The sequence below is a fragment of the Buteo buteo genome, chromosome 3, assembly GCF_964188355.1.
Source record: "Buteo buteo chromosome 3, bButBut1.hap1.1, whole genome shotgun sequence".
Classification (NCBI taxonomy): Eukaryota; Metazoa; Chordata; class Aves; order Accipitriformes; family Accipitridae; genus Buteo; species Buteo buteo.
In genome coordinates this window covers 65,780,460-65,799,234 of record NC_134173.1, presented here as the reverse complement: position 1 = coordinate 65,799,234, position 18,775 = coordinate 65,780,460, and the positions used below count along the sequence as shown (strand labels likewise).

Genomic DNA, 18,775 nt, shown 5'->3' with positions numbered 1-18,775 from the left:
AAACCTAGATACCTGGTTTTACATTGTGCTTGGGAGTTCAAGACTGTAATACTAAATCTATGTTCCCTTTGTGGCTCTGGCCTTCAGGCTTCTGCTAAATAAGCCTAACTGATAAAGTTAGTGACTAAACTGAGATGCACTATCTGTTTATGTAAGTGATACAAATTATAGCTTAAAGAAAATATACTGTATCTCACTTCTAAAATGTGGTGACATTTAACAATTTGAGCTACATTGTTCAGTATTTTATGCATATATTTTTCCCAAAGCTGTTTGACAGCATGTAAATGCTCTTTTCAATTTGGGCACAGTAGATGGAAAAGTAATATGCTTTCGGTGGGATGTCTGCATTTGATTTGACATATTAAAAACCAAGTTCATTCTTACATAATCAAAATAAAAGTTTTTATTCAGTTCATGATATTTCTGATTGCATATTCTATTTGCCCAAATACTTATTCCATGTACAGAAATGTAAACTATAAATACAATGTAAGAGCAGCAAAACAAACCACACCCACTCAAAACAGAAGCAGGGAGACCTTTGTTCACTTCACTGTCCTTCCAAGGAATAGCTGTAATCAGTCTGTCTGCCAAATCGATGCACAAAGTCTGGAAGGGGGAATACTGAGCCCCATCCCACTTTGGGATTCATACTGATGAATTCATCCAAGTTCATCTTGGAGTCTGAAAAAGGACCAGAAAAGGGAAATATTTAAGTTCCTGATGCAGCTTCTGTAGCACACATATACATCTATCAAGAAAATGCCTGAAAAACCCTCTTTGATAGTTCAGTTCAAAATAGTGAAGAGCACTGCGCACTTGCAGAGCAGCAGTCCAGCAAGATTCTGCAAATTGTATGGTGCTACGAAAACATCTATTTCCAGTCTATGAAATGTTGCTTTTGCCCTGATCCCTCTCTCTGCCCATGGCAATAATCACATCACTAGATCAGTAAGCATCCTTAGTCATTAGAAACCAGTATGCACAGGAAAGAGTACGATTTTTGCCTGCAACAGCAGCCTAGAAGGGTCAAGTAGTGTCAGAGAACTGGAGTGCAAATAACAACCAACAGAGAACTGCAATGCAACAGGTGCTTGTGGTCTTCCTGCATTCACACCAATCTGATTACTCAAAAGCAGGGGAGATATTATTCCACCATTAAGTTCTGAACCAAAGTCAAGTGAGTCAACTTTTGCACTGACTACAGAGGAACTGGATCAAAGCAGCAGTCAGAATTGAAAGTTACTTAGTGTCTCTCAGAAGTGATCAGCCCCTGGGCAAACCTACCATTTGTTACTCCCCAGGCTACAGTATTTGCTTTCCCTCCAGCCCTGAACTTTGTCCTTGCTGTACACCAGCTCACTGCAACTGCAATGCCAGAATATGCAGACCGGAGGAAATATCTGACGTAATCCAGCCCGTAGCCTAGAGGGATGCTCAGGCAAAGAAGGGCACAAACCTTGGCTGGGGGAAACCACTTTTTTTGAATCCTGAACCACCGAATGAAGTCAGAGGGGGAAAAGGTTAACTGCCATAGTTTCAAGATAAAAGTAAGCATGACTGCTCTTTGCCAGGAGTTTCATCTGCTCTGACTCCCGCAGGAGAGGGAGAAACCATTCTGTCCTGTTTGCGGATCCCAGTAAGCTCAGTGAGAAGTGCTGGTGCGCAGTTTTGGCTTTAGGTGCCTTATACATCCCTTTTCTGGAGCTGGCCTAGTACAAGCTTTGCTGACTCAGACCCATGCTGATCAGAGGTTTCCGATTCCTCAGCCTATTCAGCTCTGACTGCAAACATCCGTGGGCTTGTTTTATGTTCTCACTGACGATATGCGCAAATAATCTTTTTAAATGCCCATTAAAAGAAAACTGGAAGAGAATGAGTTTAAAGAACAGAGTGGGAGAGCCATTGGATTTACTGTTATAGCTTTCCTGCTTTATTTAAGTATTTATTTTAACATGGATGATTCATGTGCGCATTTAAGGATTAAGAACGAAACAAGAGTAGGCTCTAATGAATGGATTAGAAAATCCATAGGATGGAATTTGCTTCAGCTGCAAAAAGCTTGTGTAATTAGGCTTACCATTATGGACAGCCTAAGCGAGGAAGGGAAGACAATGTTCGGGAATCCCAGACCCAGGAGTCCCAGCCATAATCCAGCCCCCGAAGCCCTCTATTTGCACCACATCTACACTAAGACACAGCTTTGTGATTTGCATAATCCCAGCTCTCACCACTTCTGAGGTGTGGCCCCAAACTCTTTTCTTGTTAACCTGTTTGGGCTCTGCATGTTGAAAATCCTTATGTTCAGCCAAGCATCCTCCTACTGCTGAAGTGAGTCTGGCAGAACAGGGCCAACTTCTGCCTGACCATGTGGGGATTTAAAATAGCACAAGCCCAGCAATTTGCTGTTGTAGTGCAAGAACAATTAGTAGTGGATAACGGCTCTTACTTGCTGGTAGACTGGTAAGCCTGTTTTCCAATTCCCAACTTGTCTTTTCCTCCCAGATACTTTTGTTTTAAAATTAATGTGATTCTTCATAGAGTTTAAGATTTGAAAGACAAATAGTCCCCTGCTTTATGTGCACTGAGCATAGCAGAATAATTTCATAAAACTGTTCTGTGAATGGTAAAGAAGCCCAAAGGGGATTGTTCCAGTAGAGTTACAAACACAGCTGCTGATGTTAGCAACTTGGAAGTTGGCTGGCTGTCACAATGTCTGGAGGAAGTGAAATATTCTCTTAAATTCAGGATTGTGGCAGAGCATAGCACAGTCCATCAGAGAAGCTTAATGAAATGAAAAATTGTTCTAACAAAGCAAACAAGAACATTCCTGTGAAGAGCGGATGGTCTAAGAACCCGTCAGTAGATGGCACTGAAGCAGTATGAGAGCTATCCATAGGAAAAAACAGTGAGACCTTTCCCAACTGAGGAGGTTAACAGTCTCTCTATGCCACTCTTCTTACTCATGTGCTGTATCTGAATGCCATGCATGTTGTGTTAGACCTTGCAGCTTTAGGAGATAGCTCTGCAAAAATGCATGAGAACACCACAAAGTTCTTTTTCTGAAGCAGATGAAGAGTAACAAACAGCAGAATTTACAAGAGAGACATCTGGATGCTACAGTTGACAAAGAGAGAGGATTTATCCACAAAAGCAAGGAAGAGCATGCTTTATATAATATTCATACAAGGTCAAGAGCAGCAGAATTAATTTTTTTAAAATTTACATTACATTTGTAGTCCTCCTCAGGTGTTGTGGCTATTATACTAGCTTGCACGCTCAGAGCTAACCTTCCTCTTTGACCAAACCCACTTCGTTGCGCACGCACACTCTAAATGAGACCTAGCTGGTGCATTCTGGGATTCTTGCATAATTTTATTTTTTTCATCAAGTCTGACACTTTTGCCACAAGCAGGGACAAAGTAAAAGGCCACGCGCTATCAGATGGCATCGCTAGCCATGATACTTGTGGCTTCTGCCAACAGTAGTTAGAAAGCAATGTTTCAGCCAAGCCTCAGCCTGGCTCACAGACCTTGGACTGACTCTACATAGTGACAGCTGCCCAAGGGCTGCTGGAGGTGAGCAAGTCTGAAACAAAGCCTCCAAGATCAGCTCTGTTGCTGCCTAACCTTGGGGGCACCTAAAATACTTAGAAAGATGGGCTCTTCAGAGACTTGCGTAGGTGTTTACAGCTCTCTTCAGATCCCCCTCCCTTGCCTCAGCAGGGACAGAAGTGTTGCTGCAGGCAGAGTCAAAAAGGCCGTTACCACACTCAGCTGGAGGGTGCTGTCCCCACAGCTGAGACTTAACTGACTGTGCAAACCATCCTAGTCCATCTGGGTGTAAAACAAAGCTGGTCACCTTAAACTATCTTTCCCAGAATGAGGTGTAATTTCAATAAGCCACTCGCAGAATTTAAATACTTCTATCCTTAGATGTACTTTTATTGGCTCTATCCCGACTTGATTCTTTACTTCCACAAAAGCTCATGAAGTAAGGACCTAACTTGACAGACCGGAGTTTTATTCTCACATGAGAGGAACAGAAGTTGCCATGAAGTGCATATGAGCTACTTGTATCTGTATCAGTGCTTCCTTTTGCTTTCACTAGGATCCTACCACCATCTCAGAAATGAGATACAGAAAGAAACTGCAGACATCTGCCTGGCCTCTGTCTAGTAGCTCACCTGTTACATAGATGTGTCATACACAGTGCCTCCAGAATTTCTCAGCTGTCCTACTCATGCTCTTCAAAACAAAAAACCAAACAAGTAAACCCCCATCATTTATGACTACCAGGGATTTTAATAATAATACAAAGAACCAAAAAGCCTTTACAAATCAATCCTGCCAGTATGCTACCAAATGCCTAGGGAAAACTGAAATTCAAACCTATGCTTTTCAGTGTTAGAGCTGATGCTAACAGTTGTATATAAGCCATAAGACCATCTGTTCTGAGTAATTTTGAAATGCACTGTGCAAGCTGTGATTCTTACATAGACTTGTAGTAAGGAGGGCTGATCTCATCAGGACTCAAACTAAGCAGAATCAGACCACATTAATTTGTGGAGAGAAGACTTAAAAGAAAACCTCAGCCTGGGCTTGCCAGCCCCAGAACGATGACTCTGTGTCCCAAATTGTATCTTCTTAATTTTTATTATTTGAACAGAATACCAGACTCACCCCTGTTTTCCTTCAATGGGAGGCCACTGCCAACCAGGTAGGACCAGGGGAATCTGCTGCAGCTCAGGTATGCTTATTCCAACAGAGCTGCTTTGAGGATAGGGCTGCGTGAGAAAGCACCGTGCACCCAGTTAGGTTAGCCAGCTTCTCTTGGCATGCATGGCAGCAGAGCAGAACAGAGGCCAGAGTAATGCCAATAAGAAAAATAGGGGCCTAGCTCTGGGAAATGGCTAGAGCAGGCCAGTTGCAAAAGGCTAACCCTTAGCACATGAGTTCTGATGAGATATTGAGGAGCCTGAGGTTTTTTTTAGTTGGTTGGTTTGGGATTGTTTGGTTTTTAAAAAAATGCTGCTACAGTTCTTTTAAAAAAAAAAAATCACCTAGTTCCACCTTCAATTTTTTTAATCATGGACTGGAATTTATGACTCAAGATAAGCTTATTTTAGAAGGTTTATTTTGCAACCCCATGAGCAGCACAAATACAGTTTAAGAATTATTCCTTTTGAGTTAGTAGTAGGAAAAAAAAATGCTTAATTGGTTACTGACGGAGATTCCTCGATTCAATTCCAAAAGGAATTTCATGGTCATTAAACATTTCCTGGTATACTTCACAAAAAAGGATCACTGCCCAGTATCCTGTCCTAGCTCCACATTGGGAAATTACATTGCCCTACCAATGGTCCTATTTAGCTTACATCTGATTTCGATACTACAGAATTTCCTTTTCCAAAGTGCTATATTCAGGCTTAACAGCTGCTCTGCTCTGGAAGAGGCAATATTTTAGTACCAACAGCAAACATTCTTGTCTTTTTAAGTTTACTAAAAGCTTTAAAACCAAGTGGGATAAGAAGAGCAGTGTATATAAATATAACTAATATGCTTTAACACATAGCAAATTGTATCAATACAATAGCACTGGAGTGCCGATTATCTTTAAATACCAAGAGTTCACGGGCACATTTCTTTTTAACAGCACAATGCTCATACATTAAAGACTGACACATTTTTATTGTATTTTTTCAGTCTTCAAACATTTGTTTAACACCAAAGAAGACATACAGCAAAGAGAAGTAATATAAAATCCTTGTATGATTTTGTAATCATCTTCTCAAGAACTTAGGAATTTGGCTACTCTAAAAGACAGCAAAAGAATAACAATTATTATTATTATTATAACGATAATGCTCTGATCTAAATGTGCCTCAAATAAATTGATACTAAAATAATATGTGGTCAGTTCTGTCAGCCATTACATTGCAGTCACCTCTAACATGAAATACATAAGCAATTTAATCTTATGCAAACACAAATTAACATGGAAAGCAAAGCACTCTATCTAAGTGAAACAGCAGGGAGAAAACAGTTATCTGCAATGGAATTTGGCATGGACTTGAACATTAATACCCTAGGCTCTTTTATGATAACAAAAGGTCTGCCACCCAGTTTTCCATCAAGTTTAAAATAAGGTGCCTTTATGCCTGATAAAACTGTGCTGAGACATTACTTTACCAGTCTCTAGAAGAAGAGAATTGCCAGTTCCACTTGTTGACAGCAATGCTTTCTAAACCTGTATGTTGGCCTGCAGGACACATGCTCACCTACAGAACTGCATCACTGAAGCACAGCACTTGGATTCAGCTAAAAGTTAAAGCACATGCTTGTTCCACAACAGTTAAACCCAGACTCCTCACTGACTTACAGCACTGTGTACATTGAAGCACCCATCATTATATCTCAAGTGAATACAGGGAAGACAAAAAAATAAAGCTGGAGAAACTGGTACTGAAGGAAAGACAACTTGAACTAGACATCCTAGATCTGACACAATCTATTCCTGTTCTGACCCCGATCTTGAAGATACCTAGTGAATGACTTTCCACCTTCAGTGGGTGCAGCGTAACCAGTTTATTTGATCCGCAACATTCAGCCAACTGACCAGGAGACCAGAGCACATCAGCACAAAGCTGGAATACTGTGTCCAGTTTGGAGCTCCTCAGTATAAAACCAACCAACCAAACAAAAAAACCCAAACAAAAAAACCCCAACCCAAACCCCAAAACACTGACATACTGGAGTGAGCCCAGAAGAGGAACATCAAGTTGTTTGGGGCAAGAGAACATGATATTCAAGGAGAGGCTGAGAGAACTGGGCTTGTTCAGTCTTGAACAGACAAGACAAAGGGGAGACCTTTCTGCTGTCTACACCTACCTGATCAGAGGACAGAAAGAAGATGGAGCCAGAGCCTTCTTGGAGGAGCCTGACAACAGGACAAGAAGCAAAAAAAGCAAGCTGGAACATGGGAAATTCTGGTTACATACTAGGATTTTTTTATTTTTACCATGACAGTGGTCAAATATTGGAACAGATTGCCTAGAAAGGTGGTGGAATCTCCATTCCTGGAGGTGTTCAAGACTAGACTGGACGGAGCCCTAAGGAACCCCTGTTTTGAGCAGGTGTTGGACTGGATGACCTATGGATGTTTCTTTCAGCATGGCAAGGTACAGAGCAAAGAAATAAAGCATAAGAGGAATTAAGATCTATGTATCTTTCACTAACTACCAACATCACAGAGACAATCTAGAGGTTGGTTGAGACCATGTGGCTGCTGCTTATCAGTAAGGTAAAGCTTGGCCAAGCAAGACAGGTAAGGGGAGAGTTACAGGGTTTGCAGCTATGGAGTCATTCACTGTAGCTGGAGGTACATGTACACATCTGCAACTGAGTCATTCTGTAACTTACTATCCACAAGTAATGTTTTCTACTCTTGAGTAGAATTTTTTCACCTTCCTGGTCTGGCCTGATCTATATTCCTCACACTTTCATTAGCTCTAAACTATCACAACAATAGGCATAGGCAAAAAGTCCTTAGCTCCTAGGGGGCTCCAGCTAACAGTGAACCGTGAATTGCAGCTCGGGCATTCTCCACTCACTACGCTACCTTTGCATAAAGCTTTATTAGAGATGAGGACCAAGACATACAATTTAAGGTGCTTCATAACCTGGATTGTCTAGAAAACAACTAAAGCTTCACAATGAAGACCACATCTGTGCTCCTGCCCACATTCATAATTCATTTCTACTCTAGCATGAAACACCAAGCTTCCTTAGAAGCCAAAGCAGAGATTGAGAATTAACTTCCCAGAAACTTAAACCCACAATAAACTTGGACCTAAGCACACAACATGTTTCTTTGACCCTGCCTTCTCTAACGTAAATACATAGCAGTACTGCCTTATTAAAAAAGCAACAAAACCAAACACGCGGAGCAATAACATGAAAACTCTTTCAAAGCAAGACTTCACCACACTTTTCTCCATCTGGGAAGAAAATGAAAGAACAAACAAACACATGGTGAATGTTAGCCAGCTTGCCAAGCACATGATTAGAATAAGCTGAAATGCTGTGTGATAAGAGTGGTTTAAGTGGTTCTACAGAGTAGAAGAGATGGCAAGTCTTTACTTCTCTGCTTGGCCCAGAGGCTATTACCTAGACGATCACTTAAAGAGGCTTAAAGGCTTGGGGAAAAATCTGCTGACTTGCCAGTTTGCCTTAAAGTGCCCTCAGGTTCATTCACCTGGTAGAAAAACCTCAAACATCTCGTGCAGGCAAACCCAGCACACTGAGCAGAGCCTGAAAACTTCCTCCTGTCAAAATAACCTGCTCTGGCAGGATGGGACCTGCCAGCTAAAGTGTGGTACAATCACTGTGTTAAAAATTCACTTTTGTGGCCCTAAGCAAATTATTTGGCCTCTTTGCTTCAGTTCCCTGCCGTAACGAGAGAAAAGTATTACTTACCTCTCGATCTCTGCTCAGTTTATGAAGATCAGTAATTAATGTTTGATAACGGTAAATGCCAGGAGGCATGCTAGACTTTAGATATTCAGAAAAGGAAGTGCCAAATGCTTCATAGCCCTATTTTTTTCCCATATGAAATAATAAGCTAGCTGAATGTGCTTCCAGACATGTTATGGAAGCATATTTATTTCTTGTGTGCATCTTGGACTACGTCATTCAACACTCTAAGCAGGAAAAAGGAGCTCCGGCAGCTTACCTGCAGTTTCAATGCAAGGGTATGAAGGGGGAGGTTTCTGCCATTTCCCATTTGCATCCTTCATATGAGATCTATCTGAAGCAAATGTCTTCAAGTACAAATCTGCTCGAACCATTCTGATTTTCCTAAATAATAATGCAAAATTGTATCAAAAGATGCGTGTATACAGTACTGCATTAGTTACTTAGAACAAGAGCCCCTTTCTCCCATCAAGGAGTATTAATTTCATTAAATACAAAAATCAGCAATATCATGCCAAGCAGTTAATTGGTTAACAAGAAACTACAGTAGGAAAGAAAAGGGCTTTTTATGACTAAGGTTAAGAGCTTTAGAAAAATAATGCAGTATGTTTATTTTACTGGTGTACAGCAAAAAAATTCTGTCACTATGCATTGACAAAGAGAACTTCGATTTCATGAAATAACTTTCATGGTCTTTATCTTTTACATCGTCACCTGCGAAATTCTGGATGAAGGTTGTCATCCAACCTAAAGGCCTCCACACTGTACACATCAAAAGGACACGGAAACGGCAACACTGTGTCAAGATCATAAATGAAGTTCTGCTTCCCACTGGAAACATGAAGTAGAATAACATGGTAGTCCTGGGAAGAAGGGTAATTGCCATTAGTTAAACAGCTGTTAATGAGAAATTGGCAAATGCGGGGGGGGGGGGGAATGCTTCCTAAAAGCAGAAGCTACAGATCCCTTTCTCTAAATCCTGCTTTCTGGCCTTCAAGAGGTTAAACCTGTAACATTTTTGGCACCAGGAGAGAGATTTCCTAATGCCTGTCTCACCCATCGTGCTTTTGAAGAAACCTTGGTGATCTCCCCATTCCTTTGCAGCCTCCTTTCATTTAAGCTTGGACAGCTAAACTGAAGTGTACGCTGCTCCTAAGAAAACAACAAATCTCTTTCATATCCCACACCAAACCACAAAAGTTGAGTGCAGTAAGCATTTTTGGCTTAGACCCAGTCCTAAATAAAAGCTCACAACAATGTATGATGATAGATTAACATCAAAATTATCTAGTAATCTTTTTCAATAAGAGACGTTGTACCTGTTGCAGTAACGTGGTCTGTGAATTTGAGTGCCAAGTGTTTAGCTGCCAGAAGCAGCTGAAAAAACAGCATGCAACTGAAAAAGCAGCAAACAGCTCAGATCAAGAGGACCATAAGAGTCAGACAAATTCTTGTAGTAGCTTTTGAAACTTCGAAAAAACACCTGTGGGTACTGTATCACATTTTTCAAGCTAACTATTTTGTCTTGACACTTAGGTTCTGAGATGCAGTTTTATTTCTTAACGTGTAAGAAACATAGGTGTGGTGGAGGTTTGCAGAAATTGGAGTTACTTATGTTAGGTGCCAGGTACGTACACTGCTCTTTTCCAAAATTAAATTGAAGGTAGCTGCTAACAGCTTACTAAAGCTTACATTAAATTCACTCGCAAAAAAAGTTCAAGCACTGTCTTTTGACACTTTCAATATTAAACAAAACCACAAAGGGACTGGAATGAAAAAGATCTTGGGCAAGCTATTTTGCCAGACCAATACACACATACAACTCCATGCCACAATATTTAGAAGAATCTGTTACAGAGGATTAGAAAAACTAACTACAAGCTTTACATATCCTACGATCCACTGACCTACATTTATTGATCAAATGACACTCCAAAGCAGCCATTTATGGGCCTGTTTAATTGCTGACACCTGAATACATATAATGTTTATATTTTTCTACCCTCTGTCAGGCCTACGTGGATATTTTTATCCATCTACTTCTTACAAGCACAGACATCTACTTAAAACTCAACAAAGCTGGTAGCCTCAACAATATCCAGATAATTTTCACAAATCTGTTATGTACTCTTACCAATGTTAAGGTTTGTCACCTGTAGATTTTACTGGCTGTCTCGCTGTTAATTTACTACAAATGGTAAAAGGGAGCACCAGCTTTAGGCTCTTAATAAATATGTTGTAATAGAATAGTAGATAGTACTACAAAACTACAGAATGGTTGAGGTTGGAAGGGACGTCTGCAGGTCACCTGGTCCAACCCCTCTGCTCAAGCAGGGACACCTAGGGCCAACTGACCAGGACTGTGTCCAGACAGCTTCTAAATATCTCCAAGGATGGAGACTCCACAACCTTCCTAGGCAACCTGCTCCAGTGCTCCATCACTCTCACAGTAAAAAAGTGTTTCTTTATGTTCAGATGGAACAGTTTGTTACTGTAAAGATGGCTGACGCTACCCATGTCTGATCCTGCAGCTATCAACCACAGAAGCATGCACTTGAAATTACTGAGAGAGAACAGAATGCTTTACCCAGACAACAGGCTCATCTCCGTGTCCTGATTTCTGCTTCCAGAGTGGAATCTGAAAGTTTTAAGTGAATAAATCTTAAGTGAATAAAAACTTTCAGACTAACATGGATTAATTTCAGGTTAACTGGTTAGTTCTTTGCTAACTTATCCACCTCATCAGCCTACATCTGTGTGCCAGTCAGAAAATTTTCTCTAGCTTCTATCTTTCAGGAACATGAAGTTGGAGATACTATTCCGGACCACATAATATAGTCAGTCTCCTAAACTGACAGATTACAGGGAATAATTACCCCCACAGCTCACAGGGACGTCATGCCCCTTCCCATGGTCCTGAATGCACCAGATAACTAAAAGATCTCACCTGGTGTGGTTTGCACACCTCTGAGCCAAAGCGAGCTACAAGAGGGTTTTGGACCGTGTCCCACCTACGTCAGCCTGTGGCCTAAAGGCCTGGGACCATGTCCCACAGCTCACGGATAGCTGTGTTGGACTGTGGTTAAGAGGCCTGGCCCATGTCTCACCTACGCTGGGCTGTGGTCTAAAGGCCCGGGACCACGTCTCCCCTACACGGGGCTGCGGTCTGAAGGCCTGAACCTCTCCGCAGCTGCATTCGGATCCCATCTCATTGACTCACCATCCTCCTCTCGTTGGAGATGAAAACCGCATAGAATTCTTCTAAAGGGTATTGATGCTGACTCCTGATGTAGTCACAAAGCTTCCAAACATTTTCTTCGCTGTAAAACACAAGAACTGATTATTTCTTCCCCCCCCTCCTCGCCTCCCCAACTTCATTTCCAGAGACCAGAAGCCAGCCGAGAGGCGATACCTGCTGGGAAGCCCCCCAGCGTGAGCTCCGTTTGCAGCCGGAGCCTCTCCGGGTCCCGCACCTGCTTAAAACCGGCCTCCGAGCCCAGCCGCAGGCCGGCACCGCGCCCCATCGCCGCTAACGGCTCTCGCTGACCCAGCGCCTCACGGCGGCGGGGGGGGAGGGAAGGGGGAAATGTCGGCCGCCTCACGGCGGGGGGAAAGGGGGGGGGGGGGGGGGGATGTCGGCCGCCTCACGGCTCCCGCCTGCGCCGTCCCCCGTCGGCCCTTACCAGTAGCAGCTGGTGTAGGCGCAGGCGGGGCGGGGCGGCACCGCCGCTTCGTAGGCGGCCGCCGGCCGCGCCATCGCCGGCCTCGGCGGGGGGGCGAGGGCGGCGCAGGAAGTGCTGGGCGCGGCGGGAGCCGCCGGCTGCGCCTTCCCCGAGGAAACGCGGCCGCGCGGCGGGACCGCCATCCCGGCTCAGCCTCAGGGCGCTTTTACCCCGGGAACTGCCACCAGGAGCTGTGCCGGGGGTGGGGGAAGCGCGGCGGACCGGCGGGCGGGAGGGTCGGGGGGTGGGGGGGGAATGAGGAGCCGCGCCGCCGCCGTGCGGGTGAGCGGCTCCTTTAAGCGACGTTCCCGGCAAGCGCGGAGGCCCCGCCCCCTGCCGGCGGGACGCGGCGGCAGGGGGCGGGCACAGCGCACGCCGCCGAGCCAATCCCGTGCCGGCAAGGCAAACTGCTCCAACTTTTTCCGCGCCAAGAATCTTGAACGGCCCTAGCGCGGCGCGTGTCCCTCCGCCGCCCGGGCCGGGACTAGCTGCCGGAGGGAAAAAGCGGCGGCGGGGCGAGCGCGGGCGGGGCGGAGGGCGCGGCGGCCGGCCCGCTGCGAGGGCGGGCGGCGGGGGAGCCGCCGGGGCCCTCGGGGCGGGCGGAAGGAAGGACGGCAGGAAGGCGGCGAGGCGGAGGGATCCGGCGGGAGGGCGGCGACCGAGCGGTGCGCGGGCTGCAGCGGCGGCAGGAGCTGCTGCGGGGCCGCCGCGTCCCCCGCTCGCCGCCGTCTCCTCAGAGCGCGCCGCCATGGTGGTCTTGCGGAGCGGCGCCGCCCGCCCGCCCGAGCCGGCGGCCCACGACGGCCGCAGCCGCCGCCGCCCCCCCTTCGACCTCCTGGACTCCAGCTCCGAGTTCATCTCCTTGGAGCCCCCTTCGCTCAGCGGCCGCCGCATCTGGACGCGCTCCGGGGCCGCCTCGGCCGCCGCCAGGGCCGCGGGACACAGGGGCAGCGGGAGAGCCGATGAGGCCGTGAGTACCCACCCCGGGGGGGGCGGGGTTTAAACCCCGGCTCCGCGGGGAGACGGGCCTCGGCCCGGCGGGGCAGGCGCTGCGCTGTGGGGCCGGGGCGGCGAGAAGCCCGGGGGCTGCGCGGCGGGGGCAGCTGCCGGCGGGGGACTGCTGGTGCCGGCCCGGAGCCTTCGGGAGGTGTTGGGGAGGGGGCGGAGCAGCGAGCGGGGAAAGCCGAGCCCCCGCGCAGAAGCACCGGAGAGGGGTGTCACGTGGAGGAAAAAATGGGGGGCGGGGGGGTGTGTGTGTGTATTCGGGGTCAGCGCCTACAGCTGCGGTCGGTTGCGTTGTCGCCTGCGAAGAAGCAGGTTTCTGGTCACCCTGCGGCTGACGGGGGGCTCGGCACAACCTCTGGTCCGGGGGACCGGTGACGGACAGTGCCTGGATCGCCTGCTGCCCTGTGAATGTAAACTTTCTGTGTCACTGTATGGTTTGGGGTGTTATCTGTATTTCCCCTTCCCCGCTGACTTTGATTAAATTTGTTACCTAAAAAGTTATCTTGAAAAGATGTTACTGACTGCTTTGCTTTTGTGGTGGGTTGACCCTGGCTGAACTCTGGGTGCCCACCAAAGCCACTCTATCGCTCCCCCTCCTCAGCTGGACAGGGGAGTGAAAACATAATAAAGGGCTCGTGGGTCGAGATAAGGACAGGAGAGATCATTCACCAATTACCGTCACGGGCAAAACAAACTCAGCTTGGGGAAAATTAACTCAATTTATTGCTAATCAACCAGAGTAAGGTAATGAGAAATAAAACCAAATCTCAGAACACCTTCCCACCACCCCTCCCTTCTTCCTGGGCACAGCTTCACTCCTGGATTCTCTACCTGCACCCCGCAGCAGCACAGGGGGACGGGGAATGGGGTATACGGTCAGTTCATCACACATTATTTCTGCTGCTTCATCCTCCTCAGGGCGAGCGCTCATCACACTCTTCCCCTGCTCCAGCGTGGGGTCCCTCCCCCAGGAGACAGTCCTCCACGAACGTCTCCAACGTGGGTCCTTCCCATGGGCTGCAGTTCTTCATGAACTGCTCCAGCGTGGGTCCTTTCCACGGTGTGCAGTCCCTCAGGAGCACACTGCTCCAGCATGGGTCCCCCACAGGGTCACAAGTCCTGCCAGAAAACCTGCTCCGTGGGCTCCTCTCTCCACAGATCCGCAGGTCCTGCCAGGAGCCTGCTCCAGCGTGGGGTTCCCATGGGGTCACAGCCTCCTTTGGCCACCCACCTGCTCCGGCGTGGGGTCCTCCCCAGGCTGCAGGTGGAGATCTGCTCCACCATGGACCTCCCTGGGCTGCAGGGGGACAGCCTGCCTCACCAGGGTCTTCACCACGGGCTGCAGGGGAATCTCTGCTCCAGTGCCTGGAGCATCTCCTCCCCCTCCTTCTGCACTGACCTGGGGGTCTGCAGCGTTGTTTCTCTTACATGTTCTCACTCCTCCCTCTGGCTGCCGTTTCTGTCTGTCCCACAACTTTTTTTTCCTTCTTAAAAATGTTATCATGGAGGTGTTACCACTATCGCTGATTGGCTTGGCCTTGGCGGGTGGCAGGTCCGTCTTGGAGCCAGCTGGTATTGGCTCTGTTGGACATGGGAAGCTTCCAGCAGCTTCTTACAGAAGCCACCCCTGTAACCCCCCCTGCTACCAAAAGCTTGCCACACAAAGCCAATACAACTTTAATTGTGGTAACGGTCGCAGAGAGAGCGCTCACTGTTTTGATGAGAAGAATGCATCAAAAACAGCGCTTGGCATAAAATGTATGTGACCTATGACTGCGTTCTAGCTGGCCTGAAGTGCCTGTGAAATACTCCTTTGTCAAGCGTATATAGGTGCTACTGTAGATGCTTTAAAAACAAAGCTCTGTTTAGAAATCAGGACTAATTTGTACTTAATTAAATCACTTAAGTCTCTAACCTAAAGTGGTGAAAATTTTAAACTTTTTATAATTTTAATCTACTTTAGTAGAAAAGAGACAACTTGCATGATTATAAAGGGTGTTAAGTGGTCTGCCCTATCTGCATCTCAGTGTTGCTTCTTTAATAACTGAACCATTTCACTTTAAGAAATTCATTGTTTTTAATGTACCCTTCAAAAGCTAAAGTTCTTCTCTGCTCTTTCCAAGTCAGGCTCCTCTCTGCAGGGTGTCCTGCATTTCCATGACAAATAAAGGCAGACCAGATCCAACTCTGAAGTGGTCTGCTCTTCAGGGGAGCCCTGCCTTCGAGTGATGCTTGTAGTGGGCTCTGTTTCCTTCCAGCAGAACTCATTCAGGATTTTCAGTCGCATGGGTTAATTTTTTTTTCATTCTTTTCAAGACTACTGAACTAAGAAGGAAGAAATCCTTGGGGGGGGGGGGGGCGGTGTTTGGGTTTTTTTTAGTTTGCAAACAGTCATGGAATCTGCTTAAAGATCACTGCTTTGCTTTTGCAGTCTACACTAGAAATGGTTGTCAGAGGCTACAGCGAATTCAGCTGCCTGTTGCACCCGAGGGAAGGCTGTGCAAAGTTAGGCAGATAAAACAGCTGGCACGTGTTCTCAGTGTGGAGAACAGGAATGAGGAAGCTAAATGTAAAATTTCACTGACACCAAAGCAGAATCATCATTATGAAGTTGGCTGTAAGGTTCTTTTTTGTTTTGGTTTCTTTATAATTTTTTTTTCCTCCTTTTTCCAGGCCTTTCTCATGCTTTGAGGCATGGAGTCGTTCTTACCTCTTTGGCAGGATGGCTGGGCTCTGCTGGAGTGTTGTAACTGCAGAGACAGTGCAGAAGTGCCCTAGGTAACAGAGATGATGGCGCTGGTGCTAGCTGCGTGTTCAAGTCCTCATGCCTCTTTCCTAACTCGTTGATGTGCAAGGACTTGGTGCTGGCAGCAGCTTTTGCAGTTTTTCTGGTATCAGCAAGTGGTTTGTCTCTAGTTATTCGGCTTATTTTATCCACAGAGACTAAGGAGCATAGAGCAGAAAGTCGTAAGGTAAACCAGCATCTGATGGGTTTATCCTCTTCCAAGTTTCCAGTCCCAAGGAATTCCATGACATATCCAAAGTGGCTACTGTCCCTTTGGAAGCTGTGTATCTGCAGGTCTGTAACTCTGGTTAATCCCCCAAGTTGAACAAGTTTGTTGTCTTGTGATGTGTATTTGAGGGTATTGTGCTCTTGAGTGCCCTTTTTGTCTGGGCAGAGTGGAAACTGGCACTTTTCCAGGCTAAGCCTTCATGAGTTGTCTGTGTAGGGACCTCAGCATCAGAGCTCACGGCCTTGTTGCTTAAGCACGTTTATCTGTTCTGATAGTCCTTCAACATAAGAGTTACTTCCTCAGAGATACCAGGTAGCTAAACACATTTTTTCTAAAAAGACTTTTTAGAAACAATTGCTAATCACTTCCTATAGCATGAGAAAAGTAACAAAATACAAAATGCTTTCACAATTTTAAATACTTCACAGAAAGATCTCCCAGGTCGCTATACTGGCTTTTTTCTAAGATCTGTGCTGACATTCTCAAAATGTTTGTTCTTCTTTCAGTCTGGCATTTGGCCCAGAGATTTGTGAAGTGCATTATTGCAGTCATCTTTTAACTGATATGGCAAACCTTAAGATTTCTCCCAAGGAGTATTTACTTATAGATCAATGAAGTAGAAGTAGCCAAAGCGACAGTTATAATTCGTGTATCTTGGAGTTTAAGCAAGCTAAATCTTCCAGAGTTGCTCCCAACTTTGGCGTCTAATTTCACAAGTGATGGTGTATTTAGAAATAAAGCCTGTTACTTAAAAAGTTGTCCTTATTTGAAAGTGCTGTATGTTCAGAATAGCTGAATGTGGTAGCTGTATGAACAGTACAAATGGCCTGATCCTTCTTCCCTTTCTGGCTGATCAGGACGAAAACCCATTTTTGGAAAATACATGCACACACACGTGTGCACACACGCATGTGTAAATGTAACATTGATCCCTGTATTGTTTGGTGTTGGGCCCCCAGTTTGCTGGTATTGAGCCCCCACGTGTGCGCCCACACACACGCACGTGGGTGCCTCTGCCCACCGGTGCTTCCCTGCTGCCTTTTGTTGATGGAGATTAGCCTTTAATCATGTAACCTAACATTAGAGGTAGTTCCCAGGCACGCCTGTAGATTTTGTAGGACGATACATAAGCCACAGTCGTACCAGCGGTAGGAGTACTATGAATACATTTGCAGGTGAGAGAACATCATTATTTCTTGGTCTAGGGTTTTTTTTTTTTTCTAGTTGTCTCAGTGACAAATGCTGAAAGTATTGGTTGAAGTCTATGTACTCCTGTGTGTGAGTGTGCACAAAAACCTGCCTTCTTCGAATAAACCTAGGGCTCTGACAAATTAAAAATAAGTTGAAAGGCTTTCTGTTACGATTTTGTTCTTAAACCTTTGAGAGGAAAAATGTTAAATGTGACTCTGACAGACCAGACTGCCTCTCGTTAAGCTTTAGGTCTTGTTATAGCCATCTATCCGGGATCCAAGAAACAGAAAATGTCTTTAGGAGTTTAATCCCCGATGCATCAATTCAAAAGCCAGCTATGCGGAGCATCTCATGAGGCCTGGCTTCACCAGCCCAGAGGACAGCAGGAAGGGAGGCGCTCTTTAAAACGAGCGGCAAAGGAAAGGTGATTGAAATCCTCCTTGTCAAAAGGCTTGTCTTATCATGAGAAGTTGTCAGGGGAACACTGGGGATAGCTTGTTCAAGGTTGTCTGAAGAGAAGACCGTCAGACAGTTATTGCCCAGCTCTGTGGCTCAGGGCTGACCCTTCAGCAGTGGGTGGCCACAGCTCTTACTGCGTGGCCCTGCAAGGGCCTTGCATGTGCATCATTGCCCTCCTGCAGCGACCTTCTTCATGCTTCTGTCCTCATCTCTGTCAACTGCTAATAGAAGTATGTCTTGGTAAAGTTAGTGTCAAAAAGTAGAAGAATCTGGTTGGTTTTCTGCCCTTTTCAGTGCGAGTTTTAGTTTGGCATACTCTTAATGAAGCTTTGGGTTGTAAACTGAACAAGCCCCCTCTCATGGTCATCACAGCTTTCCTCATATAGTAAAAGTGAATAGTACTCATCCTCCTTGTAGAAATACCAATGTGAACAAGATCAACAGCTATAAGAAAAGTGCATCTTTAGTTCCCTTTGATTTCCTGTGGATAAATGCCGTCCTCCTGAAGGAAATCTTTTAATGTCCCTCTGAATGCAGTTATAAATGGAACAGAGATAGGAGAAAAACTCTCCTAACTAGATTGTAATCCCAGGACATGCAAGGTCAAGCTTGAATGCTCCTCTGAACCAGTTCTGAAATAAAAGTGTTGGGGTTTTTTTCATGAAACACTAAGTTTATATGAAAGGCTTTGCTGCCATAATTTTTTCAAAGGATATTAAGCTCAGGTTGTCCACGAGAAAAGCATGGCAGAGGGGAGCTTTAGCTTTGAAAGCTGTTTTTTTTCCCAGAGAGCTACTTTCTTGGTGCGGAAGTGGTTCAAGGCTTACCTGCTGTTAGTTGCACCACTATCAAGTCAGGAGAGTTAAAGAATAAACTTGCCTAAATGAGACAGAATTTCCTTCTTAGC

At 45.7% G+C, this 18,775-nt stretch overlaps 2 protein-coding genes across 11 annotated transcripts in view; one reads left to right on the top strand and one right to left on the bottom strand.

Annotated features, from left to right (window-relative positions):
- Positions 1 to 391: 391 nt before the first annotated feature.
- NTAQ1 (N-terminal glutamine amidase 1) lies at positions 392 to 12,379 on the bottom strand. 8 transcript variants are annotated; one of them, XM_075023912.1, is made up of 8 exons: positions 12,161 to 12,379; positions 11,698 to 11,797; positions 11,065 to 11,115; positions 9,534 to 9,629; positions 9,192 to 9,340; positions 8,737 to 8,861; positions 6,894 to 6,942; positions 392 to 687 (listed from the first exon to the last, which is right to left on the bottom strand). In XM_075023912.1, the coding sequence occupies exons 1-8, from the start codon at positions 12,340 to 12,342 to the stop codon at positions 666 to 668; spliced, it is 774 nt and encodes a 257-aa protein (XP_074880013.1). In that variant the 5' UTR covers positions 12,343 to 12,379; the 3' UTR covers positions 392 to 665. The 8 variants fall into 8 exon arrangements, with proteins under 8 accessions (XP_074880013.1, XP_074880012.1, XP_074880018.1 ...); XM_075023911.1 differs by lacking the exon at positions 6,894 to 6,942 and having other exon boundaries at positions 12,161 to 12,359; XM_075023917.1 differs by lacking the exons at positions 6,894 to 6,942; positions 12,161 to 12,379 and adding an exon at positions 11,951 to 12,048.
- A 194-nt stretch (positions 12,380 to 12,573) lies between these two features.
- The window catches only part of ATAD2 (ATPase family AAA domain containing 2), a 39,314-nt gene continuing 33,112 nt past the window's right edge, over positions 12,574 to 18,775 (top strand). The window contains exon 1 of one of the 3 annotated variants that reach the window (XM_075023905.1): positions 12,574 to 13,169. In XM_075023905.1, coding sequence (XP_074880006.1) covers positions 12,948 to 13,169 — 222 coding nt within the window. In that variant the 5' untranslated portion in view covers positions 12,574 to 12,947. Of the gene's footprint in view, positions 13,170 to 15,587; positions 17,834 to 18,775 lie in introns of those variants that run through there. The other 2 variants (XM_075023907.1, XM_075023908.1) reach the window with 2 other exon arrangements.

Bases quoted from the DNA above. Each gene is read 5' to 3' on its own strand.
- NTAQ1 (XM_075023911.1), bottom strand. From the start codon at position 12,342: ATGGCGGTCCCGCCGCGCGGCCGCGTTTCCTCGGGGAAGGCGCAGCCG. The intron at 11,116-11,697 runs GTGAGTCAATGA...TAAAACTTTCAG, and splicing joins TCTCCAACGAGAGGAGGATG to ATTCCACTCTGGAAGCAGAA. The intron at 8,862-9,191 runs GTGACGATGTAA...ATTATTATTTAG, and splicing joins CTTCATCCAGAATTTCGCAG to GAAAATCAGAATGGTTCGAG.